The 16,578-nt window shown below is 37.6% G+C and overlaps 1 protein-coding gene across 1 annotated transcript; it reads left to right on the top strand.

The window, feature by feature from the left end:
* Positions 1 to 298: 298 nt before the first annotated feature.
* On the top strand, positions 299 to 14,782 carry mbtps2 (membrane-bound transcription factor peptidase, site 2). The gene is made up of 11 exons (XM_042510812.1): positions 299 to 582; positions 1,890 to 2,038; positions 3,336 to 3,474; positions 4,075 to 4,178; positions 4,819 to 4,946; positions 7,996 to 8,114; positions 8,496 to 8,676; positions 10,321 to 10,427; positions 11,943 to 12,141; positions 12,578 to 12,653; positions 13,722 to 14,782. Exons 1-11 carry the CDS (start codon positions 508 to 510, stop codon positions 13,942 to 13,944), a joined length of 1,500 nt encoding a protein of 499 aa, XP_042366746.1. The 5' UTR covers positions 299 to 507; the 3' UTR covers positions 13,945 to 14,782.
* The last annotated feature ends 1,796 nt before the right edge of the window (positions 14,783 to 16,578 follow it).

Here is a 16,578-nt window from a genome sequence, read left to right as displayed (position 1 = left end):
GAAAAAAAATGAATTTCCAAGATTATTTATTATAATCATTATCATATTATTATCATTAGTAGTAGGAGCTGTAGAAATAGTAGCAGAAATAGTTGTTGTATTATGTCTTTATGTCTTCTATGTATTTTCATGTGAAGCGCTTAGTGTGTCATTTCTTTTTTGTAAAGCAAATTTTATGTTATTTTATTTACTTATTTATTTATTTTTCGGACGGTAAGTTCTCTGGCTCACCACTCGGTGGCGGTAGCGCTCCGCTCGGTTGGTCTGACATAAAGAAGACGAAGAAGAAGTGCCACCCGGAAGTTGGTCTCCCGGTGCTGCTGACGGTTCTTTACACTCAGAGCATCTCTGAAAACAAACCCGTGTTTCCTCCATATTTAACCTAAAATGTGGCGTGTTTCATGTCGTGCTGAGCACGTGTAACCGCGGGTAGCTGCGTGTCGTGTGGCGGGCGGCCGGAGCGATGGAGGCAGCGCGGTGTGATTGTGTCCTCTGATCTGATGCACCATGATCCCCGTGCCGCTGCTGGTGTGTGTGATGGCAGGCTGGTGTGCGGTTTATCTCGCCGACACACTCCTCAAGGTGAATATATCTTCACGTTTTTGGTGTTTAATAAGATGCCAAATAAGTTAGAAGCGGTTATAAGTTTGTTTCATTAGCTAGCAGCGGTCACGGTGGACGCTAGCAGCCTCACGACAGGTTGTATTTTGATTTAAGGCTTTTTTTTCTCTTTTTTCAACTATTTCTTGCAATTATCATAACCTTTTTTATTAACAATAGCTTTATTTTGCATCTTCTTGTGTACAGCTATGCAGTTAACACAATGCAACTGCATGTTTTTGACTTGTTTTGCCTTAAACTCTTTGAGTCCTGAGCAACTTGGCTATATACCTTTTATAAACTTAATGAGCAACTTCAAAATAAACTATCCAGATAAATAAATGAATATATAAAGTAAAAGAAAATTACTTGAAAAGTTGCAAAAAAGAAACAAAAATAAAAATAAAATGAGTGAAAAACACCCAAACAAAAAAAAGTAAACCAATTTGCTCAGAATTCAAAAGTTTTAAATACCTGTGAAGGTTTCAGGACGCAGCACAAGAAAAGTGATGTCGATCCAGGTTTCAAAGGGTTAAAGTCTTGACTTGAAGCAGCATTTGACACCATATTCAATAGATTTAAATAAACAAATAAACATGACCATAGTGTAAACAAAGCTTATGCAAACTGATGGAAAATGGAGCACAGTAACCAGGAAACTGGAATCGCAAAAGAGCTACCTATAAGCAAATTTAAGAAACAAAATTTAAAATTTGGCACAAAGATGTACTGATTAAATTTTAAAGATTAAAGGCCACAAAACATGTTTTTGGACATGACTTAAGAATTCATACGTAATCATGACACATTTTTCACACAAATGTCTAATAGGAATGATGAAATCATGACGTTTTATATTCAAAAAGTCAAAGGCCCACTTCAGTTAAATGTGATTAAACAGCTAAAACTCTTGTGAGTTTTTTTAGAATGTGTTTTGTTGGTTCAGTTATTTTTTTTATTTTTTCCTCTGTATGTATATTGCTGTCATGCAACTAAAGTCTGTTTTTTAATCAATATTGTTCCGTTTTCCATAAAGACTTTTGTCATGATTATAAAATCAATTCTTCATAAATGACCAGACAACCAAATGTAAATATTATAATTGTCAAAACTGATTATTGGCCAGAATATCATTAAATATATTTTAAATTCACAGATATCAACATTGGTATTGGTGTCAAAAATCCACCGTCATTTGGTTTCTTATCTCACACTTGACACCAGTAACGCATTGATTTGGATTTTTCAATCTTTGCTAATTTTTCCCACTTTTCCATCGACTCCCGCAGTCGTCATCGACGCATCGGATCAGATACGAGTCATGGTTGGCGAGTCGAGGGCTGATGTTGTCACCTTTCCACGTGAGATGGCAAACCACCATGTTCAACCGGCTGTTTGCGTACTGCGCACGCATCAACCCCCGAGCCCAATTCCTGTGGTGAGGACTGATATTTTTATAATAAAATTAATCTGAATGTTATTGCTGAATTTCTTGTTCAGGCTTCTATGTTCATGCTCTTAAAGGCAAACACTGTCTTTTTCTGGGAAGAGTTTGCAGTTGGCCGACTAAAACTTATTGACTATTCACGTTTTAATCTAATGCACATTTTGACTATGATTATTAAATACTTAAATGAATAAAATAAGAATACACTAAAACAAACAAAATGTAGGAATAAAAGACACAAAACTAGAAAAGTGCAACACAGCCACTCTGAACAGTAAACATAGCACTGCTGTCCCCAGTGGAATTGTCCCTCCAGGCTTCCTTACAGTCAACATGTTGGTGAAGTTAACAAATCAGGGCATTTTTTATTTTCACATTGTGCCTAACTTTAGTGGATGAAAATGAACTGAAAATTAGTTTTAAAAAATTCTGAAAAAGGACAAAAAGAAAAAAGAAAAATATTGTTAATGTTATTTAATTTTGATTGTAGTTATGATAGCTTTAACCCTTTTCAAGACATTTATTTGTTTTAGTTATTCATTTATTTATTTATTTTAATAATTTTTCTTTTCTTATTTTATCCGCTAATTTTCAGATAATTATCTTCTAACTTTTTACTAATTCCTTGCAAATTTTTGTTAATTTGTTGGGTTAATGGCTGTTTTTTAAGGTGTCTGTTTTTTAACCCAATTTGCTCAGGTGTTAAAAGGGTTAATGTGCACACAAAATATGAGGTTGATTGGTCCAGTAGTATTTAAGATTAGCTGTGAAGAGACGGATACAAGCACAACCAAAAGTGAATGACCTATAATTTAACTTTTTTTTAAGGACCGGCAGAATTAATGATAATTCATAAAGAATATGACTTCATGAACTGAAGTAAAATGTTACTATTACTGTACTAATGTTACTGTATTTGCATTATTTGATTGGTACCAGCTGAAGATAAAGGACATAACACTGTCAATATCTGTGAAAGTATCACTCAGGGCGGCTAAAAGCTTTTATTTTCTCACTTTTGGCACTTTGCTTATGTCTGCCTCTCACTATCACTCAACATAATGTTTGCTTAAGTGCTGCAGTGATGATTTTTGTGCATCTTTTTTCATCACTTAATGGAAGAAGTGGGGAAATCTTCCAAATTTTTGAAATATCCTTTAAACTGATGTTTTGTGCTGTCTAGTTTTTCTACAAGCTTTTATTTAGTTTTCAGATAAATCGATCACATTTATAAAGTCTGGCCAAATTTTAAAAATTGCTCTGTTTTTATAAATCTTATCTCATGCAGGTTCAACAGTGGTCTGGTGTTCGGTGTAGTTGCCATGCTGGGCTCAGTGGTGCTGCTGGTAAAGACGCTGCAGCAGACGCTCGCACAGATGACCACAGACAACCCGCGGATTGGAGGTCAGCAGGCCCTGCAGGTGGTGGTACGTGCACACATCCACTGGTTGCGTTGTGAATCTCTTTCACGAGCACGGGGTCAGAGACTAACTGGAGCTCAGAGCTTAAACGTCCTTGAAAGTTCACACAAAGCCTGTGATATTCAAATGAGGTGGCGGAAAATGCCCCCAATTATGTGAAGGGCTCTTATTTAGCATTTTGCTCCTGTTCGCTTTTAAATTCATTGAGGTGTCACATCGCCGTGCATTAATGTGAGCACTATCCCCAGAAGAGCACTGGAGGTGATTCATGGGAGGCTATTAGTCGGCCATTTATAACGGCGTATTCCGGCGGGAGCGGCGAAAAGTGCAGCACACAGCCAGCGAAGGAGGAAAATGCAGACCACACAGAAAACCACAGCTCAGCAAAACACTAAACAATTAATACGAAGAGGGAAAGGAAAAAAGAGTGAGGAGGAAGATTTAAATAGTGGCTAAATGTGCAGTCCAGATATATCATGAGAGGCAAAAAAAATCAATAAATCCTGTTTGTTTGTCACCCTGCAGATGACTGTTTGTGTTCATATTGTGTTTCTCTATCAGTCACAGTGGTTTTCTTTCTTTTTTTGGTTTCGGGCGTGTCTTCAGGTCCCTGGCGTCAATCTGCCCACCAGTCAGCTGGCCTACTTCTTCAGCGCCCTGCTGCTCAGCGGAGTCATACATGAGCTGGGCCACGCCGTGGCAGCATTGAGGTAAAACACGCAGACACACACATTTCCAAAACACAATCTGTTACCATGGCAACCAGCAGAGAGAAGCGCATCCAGTGGCTGTCTGTGATATGGGTCCATGATTTACAATTTAATGTAATATATATATAGCTGGGCCACGCCGTGCCAGCATATATATATATATATATATATATATATATATAAATATATAAATGGTGATATATAGTGAAAGTAAAAAACTGCTTTTTTGATGAGAGTAAAACGTTTTTGTTCAGTTTTATTTGTTTTGTTTCGAGCATACGCACTGTGAATAAAGACTGATATTATTTTTTGATAAAAAGTGTTGTTCATCGACAGAAATGTAGCACCACATGGAAGTGTAAGCAGTACTCTGTTCTTTTAAATGTGAAAATATTTTGTCCCTAAAATCAATGAATAATTGTTACACTAATCGTGACCTCAGTATTAATCGAAAATAATTTTGATCATAATTTTGGTCATAATTGTGCAGCCTTGCTAAAAGAAACTACTCTAACTTTGGCAGAAAATGTTGAATTCATGTAGCATCCCATCACTTATACTAAAACGTTTTCAGGGACTTTAATGTAGTTTCTGTCTCTTTTGCAACTCTTCCTAACATGTTATTTTTTTTTTTTTTTAGGGAGCAGGTGAGAGTGAACGGCTTTGGCATGTTTGTGTTCGTGGTGTATCCCGGAGCATTTGTGGACCTCTTCACCACACACCTCAACATCATCTCACCCACTCAGCAGCTCCGCATCTTCTGCGCCGGTAAGACTTTTCCTCTCGAGGTGTTTTAAAACACTCCGTATGGCCGACATGATTATCTTTCCAGCTAATGTGATCACAGCTATTAATCACAATTATTACGAGCATTTTGTTAAATACTCATTTTCTGTTTTGCCTGTGAAGGTCGCTCCGCGGTCATCTATTCCTGAACACCAGACAGCTGATGCACATCAAATCATTTCACTCTGCAATTAAGGAAATTAGATTTTAATGAATTGATTGGCGGAGCTGGTGGTTATTCACGCATGAATGTGACTGATGTCTCCTGCAGGCCTCCGTAGGAGCCACTTAGAGGCTGATTACTGTTAATGCGTCCTGGTCAAAAAAAAAAGTTGCCAGTTTTGATGAGATCAAAAAGCAGTCATGAAAATTTGAAGCAGCAGGAAAATGCTGATTGGGAAAATAATGTGGTATAAACTCAACAATTAAGCGATCAGTTAGAGGAAAGTTATAGTTCTGTCTTTTTCCTCACAGATTCCAGCAAAGGTAAAAAACTTCAAATTAAACATAAAGATGCAAATTTTGCATTTATTTATTGAGATTTGGGTGAAAATGTATTAAAATGAACCCGACAAGGACCAAAACGCTACGAGAAATCAAACAAAAGGCAAAAGATGCCCACTGTGAAACATGAACTTCTTACTTTGGACAGTTTATTAAGTACTTTTTGTTCATTATGAATTATGCTGTTAGGCCAGTCTTTGATTACAGGAGATTTAGACCGATTTATTCCCATTATTCTAAGTTTAAACTTGCATGTCAATGTCAGGGAAATTAGATGTTAGGAACATCCTAATTCCCAACCCAACAACACATTCGTTACAGAGGGCAAATTATCCCACCTGCTATTATCGCAGTAGTGTCATGCAGGCAGGCCTAGCAGTTTTTTTTTGTGACTAAGGACACCTAACTGAAAACAAATGATGTACAAATAGTCTCTAATTTCGTCCGTTTCAGATGATTAGATATTAAAACGGTTGTGTAGATGCTGAAAACCTGAGTGGATCCCTGTTTCTCCTCACAGAAAATCACCCAGGAATTGATAAAGAATTGATCCAATAAGCAGACTTGTTATTATCAGTAGTACAGTGTCAAATAAAATCTTATCAAAGTCCTTTGAGTCACTAAACTTCCTGCAGAGACAGCTGTCCAAGTGTGCAAGAGCATGACGCGTTAACCCTTTGAAACCTGGACCAGTTTTCTTGTGCTTCAGACACCTTAATGACTCCTTAAACCATCGTAATGAGAGCAAATTGGTTTGCTTTCTTTCAAAAACATAGGAAAAAGGGCAATGACCAACTTGGCAAGAACTGTTCATAAAATTGCAAGAACTTATTCCATTTGGAAAATTATTCTTTAAAAAGCGAGGCAAAAAAGTCCCCAAAAATATTTATAATTATATATTTAAATTTATTATTAACAAATTGCTATTTTTAGGTTATTTTTTTAGGGTCATTTCCTTTTTTCTCATTTTCTTTTTTATTTGTTTTTTACTTTTTCTTTGGGTTTTTTCTTCTATTTTTTGTAATTTTCTTGTCTTCTTCAATTTTGTTTGCAAATGTATGGATCTTTTCTCTTTAAGTTGCTAATAGACTTTTTTTTTTTTTTTTCCATGCGTTAGAATGAAATCAGGCCATTGCTCAGATTTCAGAGGGTTAATGACTAAACGTTACTTCCTCTGTGCTGTTTGGAGCCTTTAGAGGGCAGCGACGAGCTTCTGTAAAAACCATCTGTTTCTTGAACCAGACACAGATTCCTCCAGGCTTCTCCTCTGTTTAATGTGACCAGAAAAATAACTCGGGTGGTGACTGCAGGCACCAAACTGAGGCGTCCAATCGAGTCATATGACGGAGCAGAGAGGGAGAGAGGAGGATGCCATAATTCCCATCAGGGGAGCGGTGACATAACGGCATGCTGTGTGTTTATTTTTCTGTCTCTCCACAGCGGAGATCTCTCCGTACGCAGGGGGCTCTCTCTCATAACATGTTTGTTATTTATTCCTGTAGCGAAAGGTGATGCAACTTTAATAGTTTGTTTACTGTATAAAGTCAACATGGACAATAAATATGCACCCTTCAGGCCTGAAATTAAAATCTGATAACACATTCTGAGATTTTTTTTTTCCGAGAGAAAACAAATTTCCTCCAAACATCTTCAGCTATTAATTATCTCCTTTCCAGAGTTTTTGTGTGTGGCCTGGTGCTCGGTTCTGCCGTCACCGTGTTTGAATGATGGCTTTGCATGTTTCAGGAAATAAACGTTGTGCCTGGACCTCCTCGAGCAATGAGATATTTCCTCTTGCGGTTTTTCTTGCATAATTAAGATGGTATAGTTAAGTTATTTTTGGTGAGCAGCGGTTGCAGGTTTGCCACGACATCCTACAGTCCCACAACAAAATATGCAAGAATATACAAAACGGTTGTTTCAACATACAGTATCAAGACTGTCGCATCAAGATTACATTTGAGAAGTTTAAAATCTTTTTTATGTAACTTTATTATTCCTAAAATGCAGCAAATTAAATATTTAAAAGTAAAAGTGTAAATGCACAGGGGTCAACAGATTATTGGCCTGGCCGATTATTAGGGCAGATATTTGGCATTTTCTCAGTTATCTGTATCTACATTTTATTTTAATGATCGGCAATAAAATTCATTTATTAAAAAGTGTAAAAAAAAAAAACCAAAAAAAAGCATAGGAAGAGGTTTTACTTTGTAAAACCTTAGGGAGATATTTTTATTTTTTCATTTTTATTTATATTTTTTCTTGACTTTATAAAAAAAGTTGGAAATTGCTGAAAGTTTCAGTTTTGATTAAACATTGGCTGAAGCCATTTAAACAAAGTTTTGTGTTGAAGTTTGTACTGACAGAAATATTTTCATTTTTATAGTAAATGCATATTTGTTATCAGCTATTGGTCTCATTAACAAATAATAATCGGTGTCCGTATGGGCCGAAAAAACAATATTGGTCGACCCCTAGTAATTACTGAATATTTAAAAGTGTAAATGTTTGTGTTTTCTTTCTTTAGGAGTTTGGCACAACTTTGTTCTGTGTGTGGCAGCGTTAGCGTTCCTCTTCCTGTTGCCTCTCCTTCTGTTTCCCATGTACTCCACCGGCGGCGGGGCGCTGGTCACAGAGGTCGTCCAGGTCAGTGCAGCAGGATTTTAATGTAATTTTATTCAGAAAGGGACAGTGTACAATGAAACGTTTACCTTATATAAAAAAAGGGAGATGCATTGTACCGGATTTTAGCAAAATTGCTGTTTTCTGCCCGTAGTCCCTTTGCCCTTTATTTTATTTATGTGTGCAGTTTTTAATACAGTGCATCATTTGAGACTGACGCAATTACAGTTCTGTTGTGCTTGCGTCATAATAATTAAGTTTTTCAGCACTTGGCGTGTTTTTGTCAATCCCGTTCTCCACTCATTTTCCCCGACTACTGCAAAACATCAAACCATCAAACTGTGCTTGTGTGATCTTTGGCCTTTTGAAGCATTTTTTATATTCTTGCCTGTGTCTCTCCACCAGGGCTCTGCGGCTGACGGTCCCCGGGGCCTGTCAGTCGGGGACATCGTGACGAGGCTGGAGGACTGTCCAGTGAAGGGAGTGGAGGACTGGAGCAGCTGCCTGTCTCACCTCTCTCACACCCCACAGACTGGATACTGTGTCCCCGCCGCCAGCCTGCAGCCCAGCTGGGCCCACGGGCGAGGTGAGCGTGCTGTAAACAAGTTTAAATAAGAGACCTTTGAAAGAAATAATGAAATAAAAAAAAAAATGATCATAGAAGTAACAATATTTTTTCGTTTTGTTTTCATTTGTTTTATTTTATGACATAATGTTTTACTTGTGTGAACCCCAGAGGAGTTTCTACACTTGCTAATGGGATCAAAATTTAAAAAATAAATGAAATTAAGTTTGATTATGTTCAGTTCATAAACTAATTAAGAAATTGGATTAAATTGATGAGTTTGTTAAAAATTCACTTTTTTTTTTTTTTTTTTACCAAATAATTGTCATTTTTGAACACTTATTTTTTGGATCTGTTTTTAATGTTTTTTATTTAGTATTATTATTATTATTATTCGTATTATTTATTTATTTATTTATTTAAAATTTCTCCTCAGTGAAATTGCTGTAGCAAAGGCTGACTAATTAATCTAGTGCTGCATTTATAAATTGCTTAGTTGCTGGAGAGAACATTAATATCCAACTATTATGATCATTAATCACTCCCAGGGTTTTTTTTCCTAGCAAACATTAAAAAATATTCACCACTTCCAGCTTCTCTAATGCGAGGATTTACTTTTTTTTTTTGTCATATACAACAGTCAATTAAATATCTTCAGAATATTTGGGTAGTTTTTTTCACTTTTCTTTAACATTTTAAATTGCAAATTATTATTCTGTAGTGAAAATAAATGTTAATGTTAAAAATATATGGTAATAAATGTGCAATATTAAAGATATTTGATTTTGTCGCAACATCAAGATGAGAAAAAGCTCGACTGAGTTTCAAGACCACGTTGAACCAAATGATTGAGAATCACGGGATGCAGTTGAGGTTAAACTCATGATTTTATCCCAAAGATGGCATTTCCCATCTTCCCTCCATCGTTCCATCATATAAAACTTCACCACAGCAAGTGCTACATTTATATCCTTTCTGTGGCTATTTTCAGCTTTTTCAACTCTGTTATTTTGGTGACGTTAAAGACTTGTGACCTGAGCAGCACAGTGTCTTCTGCTCCTAATGACAGAAACATGTTGTTTTCTGCCAATGCATCAGAATCAGAATCCGGTCAAATTTGACTTGGTGTTTTGGTGCAAAATATTCAACATAAAGGAAGAATAAAAAATATTACATTTAAATAGTATGAGAGATAAAGACATAGAAGCACAGATGTGCAGAAGTTGGTTTTACAGTGCAAAGTATCTACAGTCTAAAGAAATATGTTAACTGACAGTGTGCATGTAAAGAAATCCGGTCCAGTGTACGTTAATGTAACGCATTAAAAACTTATTTAGCCTAACATTATGATTATTATATTATATATGTATTGTTGCTGTGTGCTGTATACTGTTTAAATGTGCATATTGATGTAAACAGTTAAGTCAGTTTGTGCGAGCACACAGAGATCCTGATGACGTATGAGGACTCAGCATGATAATCTGTTATGTCATGAAGTGTGTGATACTCTGTCTTTGTCTAATCATCTCGTGTGAGTAGATATACGACCAAGATTAAAAAAAAGAAAAAGCTCAGTGACATCCATCTTTAGTTTTTAGCCTGACACACAAATCTAATCAGCCTCACTCTCTCATCCATTTATCTTTTTTTCCTTCTCTCTTTTAGCCTTCAAGCGTTTGGATGGAACGATGGACTGTTGCAGCAACAACAGCCTCACAGACCTCTGTTTCTCTTACATAAAACCACAGGGCAGGAACAGCAGAGAGAGAGAGGTGACACACACACACCCCCACACACACACACACCCACACACACACACACACACTCACACACACACACACACACACACACACACACACACACACACACACACACATACACACATACACACACAGGCTGGGACTTTTTGTGACTGCTCCATCATGTGCGCAGGTTTTCAGCCTTTATAGACGGTCAGGGATATTTATATTTTTTCCTTTGTTTATTTTAGTTCCTTTTATTCTAAGGGCGTAACGGTCACTTAACCAAGACTGGAACTGCAACACAAACTTCTCTGTTCTCAACTCTTATGTCTTACATATATATCATACATATGTTATGCAAATGCATGTATATCCATGGATTGCTCAGTAGCTCTGGAAGCACATGTTAAAATACAATCCAGGTGTGCAAAGAAATATCAGTCCTGTATTACTAAAACTTAAGTTTTTGTTCATGGATTATGTGGTTTTGGATGGGTGCATAGATTTGCAGCATTTAAGGCAGTATCAGAGGCACTTCAGATACTGGTAACATCACGTTACGGGGCAGAGCTCTCAGGAAGGCTGCTAACATTTCAACTGCATCATTTAAATGTCTAAGTTGGTGGAACAAGACAAAACAGTCTGGAAGGCGAGTCCTTTTCCCCACAGAGTTCAGGCAGCCTCACGCTGCAGAATCAGACTGTGCCAAAGTAATAACTAAAGTCATGGGGTGTTTATTGCTGTGTACATGCACCCGCACTCAGTTATAGCGGATATCTAATTAAAGCTAGTTTTCTTAAAGGCTTGAGCCCTGCTACAGTGAGCCTGAAGTCCATCCTGTAAAAACAAGCACAAGTTGCAGTTCAGTAGCGAGCTGGCCGGCATCTTGTGACGGAGCAATATTGATATTTGTGTTTTTTCTTAATTTGTTATTGACAATATGCCAGTATTGGAGTGCCTTACTTTTGTTACAGTAAGAATCATGGCCAGTGAGCCACTGTTTTCTGCTTTTGTCTCTGTTTTGGTGTTGTTTTCTTTGACATATGAAAAACGTACAGAGGCGTACACGTTTTATACTGTTACACCTCTATTTTACTCCTATGTTGTGTGAATGTAATGCACAAAAAAAGAAAAGAACAGTATGACTGCGCACAAAAACACACTTCATTGTCTTAAAATTAAAATAGAATAAAAAAATATAAAAAATTACAATAAAAATACAAAAGTAATTCTAAGAACAAAAAACACAAACAAAACAAAAATATTTCTTCTCAATTAAATTATGCTTTGCAAATTATACTGCACCTCTAAAATACTGTCTGCATAACATCACATTTTAAATGGATATAAGAAGTGTGATATCAAAAAGGGTTTATCTTCAATAAAGATGTATAAAAAAGAAAACAAAATATCTCACATCCTCAGGGCACACAGCGAAGTAAATCCAAGAAAGCAAAAAACCCACCGTCCTCCTGTCTTTTTCCTCCCACTGACTTCTCTTGTACTTCTTATATTTGCATCCCCTCTGCGATCCTGCGGCCGCAGTACGCCTGCATGCCGGTGCGTAAGATGGTGACGGGGACGCGAGTTTGTCGCACGGACGACGACTGCGCCGCACACTCCCACGCCGCCAGCGTTTGCGTCACTCCGTCTCTGGAGAACCAGACTCGCTTCATCCGTGTCGCACACCCGCCCAGCGCTCACATGCTGTTTGTGGGGTATCCGCCGCACCTTCAGTACGCTGGTAGGTTACAGCATGTTGTGCTGCCATGTTCATACTTGAAATGTAGAAAACCATTCACTAAAGTATAAGTATGTACCTTGATATTTCCTATAAACTTTCATATGGTTTTCTTTATTCCTTATGCTATTTTAACAAATTCCTTTTTAATTTCATTGTGAAAGCTGCAACAAGATACTTTTTTTTGATGAACAAGTCCCACCCGTGAAGGAGTCATGAGCTTGTTTCTGTAATAATCACATAATTGGTGTTTACAGTGTTGAGCTGCCTCTCCGGTCTTTAAGAGATGTGACAGTAAATGTGCAGGGAGAGGCTTGTTGTCTTTGTCTGCTGCTTTTTAAGACAAAACTGTTGAGTGGATCAAATCTTTGTATAATGATGTGTTTGTATAAATTCCTCCAGCATGTCTGTAACACCTCCCATATTTTGTCTTTCCCAGTGAGTCTCACCAACTTTGTCCCCCGCTTTGGTTTCCTCCACCTGGATCTGCCTGTCTTTTTGGAGACCTTCTGCAAGTATCCTTTTATGTTTAAAGAACTGATAAGTCACAATGAGATAATGGATTTATGAGGATTTTTAAACTTTCCAATAGTGTGAATGCTGCTCTTCTGTAAAAGTCTCTGACACAAAATTAAAATAAATGATGTTACTTTTTTTTAAAGGATAGCAGGATAATGTAAGTCCTTGGTTCTGTCTCAGTGATGAACATTTTATTCATTAATCTCTACAAAAGCGTGATAAAGCATTGCCGTCCTGATTGGGCTCAGAGCATATTCTAATGTCTGTTATTTCAGAATAAAAATCCCCTTTTTAACTTCAAATCATTTCGCTCTGCATTCAGCAGAAACCTGATGCTTTTCACTAGTCTGGAGGCTGCAGCCCAGAGCATGGTTGGACAAGTTTAACCCTTTATTGCATAACCGTGGACATGTCTGATTGCAGTTCTGCTGCATCATTAGTTGGCACTGTTGCTGTTTTTATGCCTCCACACCATCAACAACAAGTTGTCTGTTCGTCCATATGTCTGGCTGTGCATTGTCCATCTGTCCTTCCTTTCTCGTGAATGTGAGTTCTCAAGGTTGCTTTGAGGGAATTTCGTCAAAGATACAAAAACTGTGACTCAGCAAAAAAATGATTAGATTTTGGTGGTCAGAGGTCACTATGACCTTGTGTATGTCATACCTCAAGAATGCCCCAGGGAACATTCTCAAATTTGGCACAAATGTTCACTTGTCTACTTAAAGTGATTAAACTTAGATTGTCAGAGGTCACTGTGACCTCAAAAAAACATGGTGTAGGCCATAACTCAAAACTTCATACTCCATTTATGACAAAAAACAAATGTCTAACAGGATGATGTAAACTGCAACTTGACTGTTTAGCAGAGGCGGTAAAGTTAGAGGATTTTTTTGAAGTCCTTAAAGTGCTCATGATAAAAAAATGTAAAAATCCATCAGTTGATGAAGGTCATGATTGAAAGCTCAAGAAATGTTGTTAAATAGACCTTGTGGTGAGATTTTGTGTTTACATGTTAAGAATGATCTTAAAACAATAGTCAAGTCCTTAACTCTGCTATCGCTCAGATACGTGGTGTCCCTCTCTGGCGCGTTAGCTGTAGTGAACTCCGTGCCGTGCTTCGCTCTTGACGGTCAGTGGATGCTGAACGCCCTGCTGGAGGCCACGCTGGTTTCTGTGGTAACAGAGCGTCAAAAGCGCGAGCTGATTGGTTTCTTCCTGCTGCTGGCGGGCAGCGCCCTGCTGGCAGCCAATGTGGCGCTGGGCCTGTGGATGGTCACGGCGCGGTAGCCACAGCGGTGAGCTGCCCTGGCAAGACAAACAATAAATGAATAAATAAATTTGACACGTGTGGACCAATAAACTGTGAACAAACAGGGAATAGGCTGCGTTACCCAGCCAGTTTTAGGAGACTGTTGAGCAGAACATCCCTCTGCCTTTACTGGACCACCAGGGAAATTATAACCAACCTTCTTCCACCTTGTTGCCGCCATATACTTAAAAAGCACATAAACGATTAACTAATGCACTTGCCGTAAAGCACTGTCCCACGTGACTGTTTACAGAGACTGCACAACTTTTCCAACTGTTATTATCTGTGATATGTGTGAAGTTTGAGAGGAAACCGTCTTTGGTTTTTAAGGATTTGATTCCAAAATGCCATATTTACCCACTGGCACTGTTGCCTCAGTGTGCTGCAGAGAGGTGGAGTCAGGCTGATCAGAGAAGAGAAGCCAAGAAAAGTTTAAAAAGCCTTACATGTATTAGTAAATGCATGGCAATACCGTGAATTTCTACCACATATCACCAATGGAAAAAATGGACTACCTAATATTCGTTCGACAGTATGTCAAAGGCTCCTCATATTTGTGTAAAGTAATTAATGAAGATTATTCCTACAACATTTTGTAATATCCGGCAAATGTCAAAATGCGGGTATCCCATTTTAAAAGAAACACTCTTGTAAGTGTCTTTCTCGTCCTCGGGCATTGCGGTGGGAAAAAAATAATTTGTCAATGAACCTTTTTCCGCTTTTTCTCAAGTTTCAGTTTTTGGCCGCTCACTGTTTGCAACGTGGTTGTGGAAGTTGATTTGTCAAAGTAGTGGAATAAAAACTGCTGTTATTGAAGTGCTCTCTTTCAGAGTGTTTAATAAGTCAAAGAGTTTATTTTAGGTCGGATTTTTTAAGTAGATATAACTTATTGTCATTGAGTACAAATACTGAGACACAAAATGCAGGTATCTAAACAGAAGTGAAGAGGCAGTAAAGTGCAGAATAAAATATAAAATTAATAGAATATGGAATAAACACTTTAGTTACACATTTAACCACATGTTTATTCCATATTTTATATCTTTATATTTTGGGTTTTTGTGTCTAAATATAACCTCACATTAACTGCCATGTGTTGAAATGTCACAAAACATTCACCGTATATGCTAAATAAATGTATAAAAATATTTAATACATGATTTATACCTCACTTCAATGTAGTTGAAAGCAGCTTAATAGAACTTAAAATTAAAAAAATAATCTTAAAAAATGAATGGGAAAAAAATTGACTTATATTTACATACAACTCTGTTATTAATTAAATATCTGTAAACTTTTTATGGGGTCTTTGTTTTGTGATCATTTTTCAAGTGAGCACAAAACAAAGACCCCAGTGCAGTTCTCAGTGATCATTTCTATTTGTTCACTGTGCTATTAAATATATCTTTGTATTAAATAGCCATTCACATGCAATGCAGGAATTAGACAGTTGGAAGTTTCCTCGCATCTTTTTTTGTATTGCTCACCAATAATTGAACATGAAAAAAAGGACTTGAAGGGTCTTAAAATTGCCTCTCTGCCACACGAAGGTAGCTTGAGTCTTCCTCCAAGGAGACTGCACCTTTCTAATTTTATACCCGCACTGTCGGCTCATTGTCTTCAAGCAAAAGTACACGTGCTGCACTTTTAGTAACGGCTCCAGACTGCAGTGTTTCTTTTGAGTGTTTTCAGGGAGTCGTGCAGTGATTACGCTTCCTGAGTGTGTGAGCGTGAGAGATGACACATTGTAATTTGGAAGGGTGTTTCCCACAGACATGTAAATACTGAATGGCCTTTAGCTTAGCCACAGAGGTGTGTTTACCAGCAGTGAGCAGACACCTCTGTCAGCAGGTTCAAAATCACTGCATTTTTTGAGACTTTATCATTGAATAACTGGGGAAGTTTAAGGGAGGATCGGACAAAGGGGTCTGCGTCTTTCGTATGTGTGTTTGTGTTCAGATAAAATATTTGGAAAACTGATTTTCTTTCCCTTATCTATGTGGAGTGGTTACTTATGTCCCTGCGTGTGTGTTTCTGTTGCTTATCTTGTGCTAATGACAGCCTGAAGGGATGTTTGGGTAAACAGACATGAGAGGATGATGAAGACGAGGAGGAGGAGAGGGCAGAGAGGAGGCATGTTCTTACTGTCTGCTTCATACTGAGCGATGGGCCCCATGAATTAACTCTGTGACCTCCTCTGTGTTGACAGGACAAAGAGTCCGCAGACATGCTTTTGGCTGTGTGAGGCTTTAGCTTTGAGCTGAATTGTCACATAAGTATGCAGACTTGCTGTCAGTGACAATGCCAGCATGTTCATGTTTAGCAAGTGTCATTTCTCACTATGTTTACCTTTTTATTTTAGAATAATAAATGCTAATCCATTGCTAATATTTGCTTATAAGCACTAAATTAAGAGTGCCGCTAAATATCAATAGTTGCACAAGTTTTTGATCAGTTTTGGACCTGATGATGGCACGAGATGAAAGGTCAGAGGTTCAGTGTTTAGAACCATAAATGTCTTTAGAGAATTCAATGGCAATGCATTCAGTAGTTGTAATAGATATTTCAATTAAAAAACAAAAATGTGAATTTTATTGTGGTGGTAGAGGAAA

Source organism: Plectropomus leopardus, chromosome 21, assembly GCF_008729295.1.
Source record: "Plectropomus leopardus isolate mb chromosome 21, YSFRI_Pleo_2.0, whole genome shotgun sequence".
Classification (NCBI taxonomy): domain Eukaryota; kingdom Metazoa; phylum Chordata; class Actinopteri; order Perciformes; family Serranidae; genus Plectropomus; species Plectropomus leopardus.
Note: the sequence above shows the minus strand (reverse complement) of the source record. Positions and strands in the feature narration are given on the sequence as shown.

Excerpts from the sequence above, each read along its gene's own strand:
- mbtps2 (XM_042510812.1), top strand. The coding sequence starts at position 508 with ATGATCCCCGTGCCGCTGCTGGTGTGTGTGATGGCAGGCTGGTGTGCG. Across the intron at positions 8,115-8,495 it reads TGGTCACAGAGGTCGTCCAG|GGCTCTGCGGCTGACGGTCC; the intron begins GTCAGTGCAGCA and ends TCTCTCCACCAG. Across the intron at positions 12,654-13,721 it reads TTTTTGGAGACCTTCTGCAA|ATACGTGGTGTCCCTCTCTG; the intron begins GTATCCTTTTAT and ends GCTATCGCTCAG.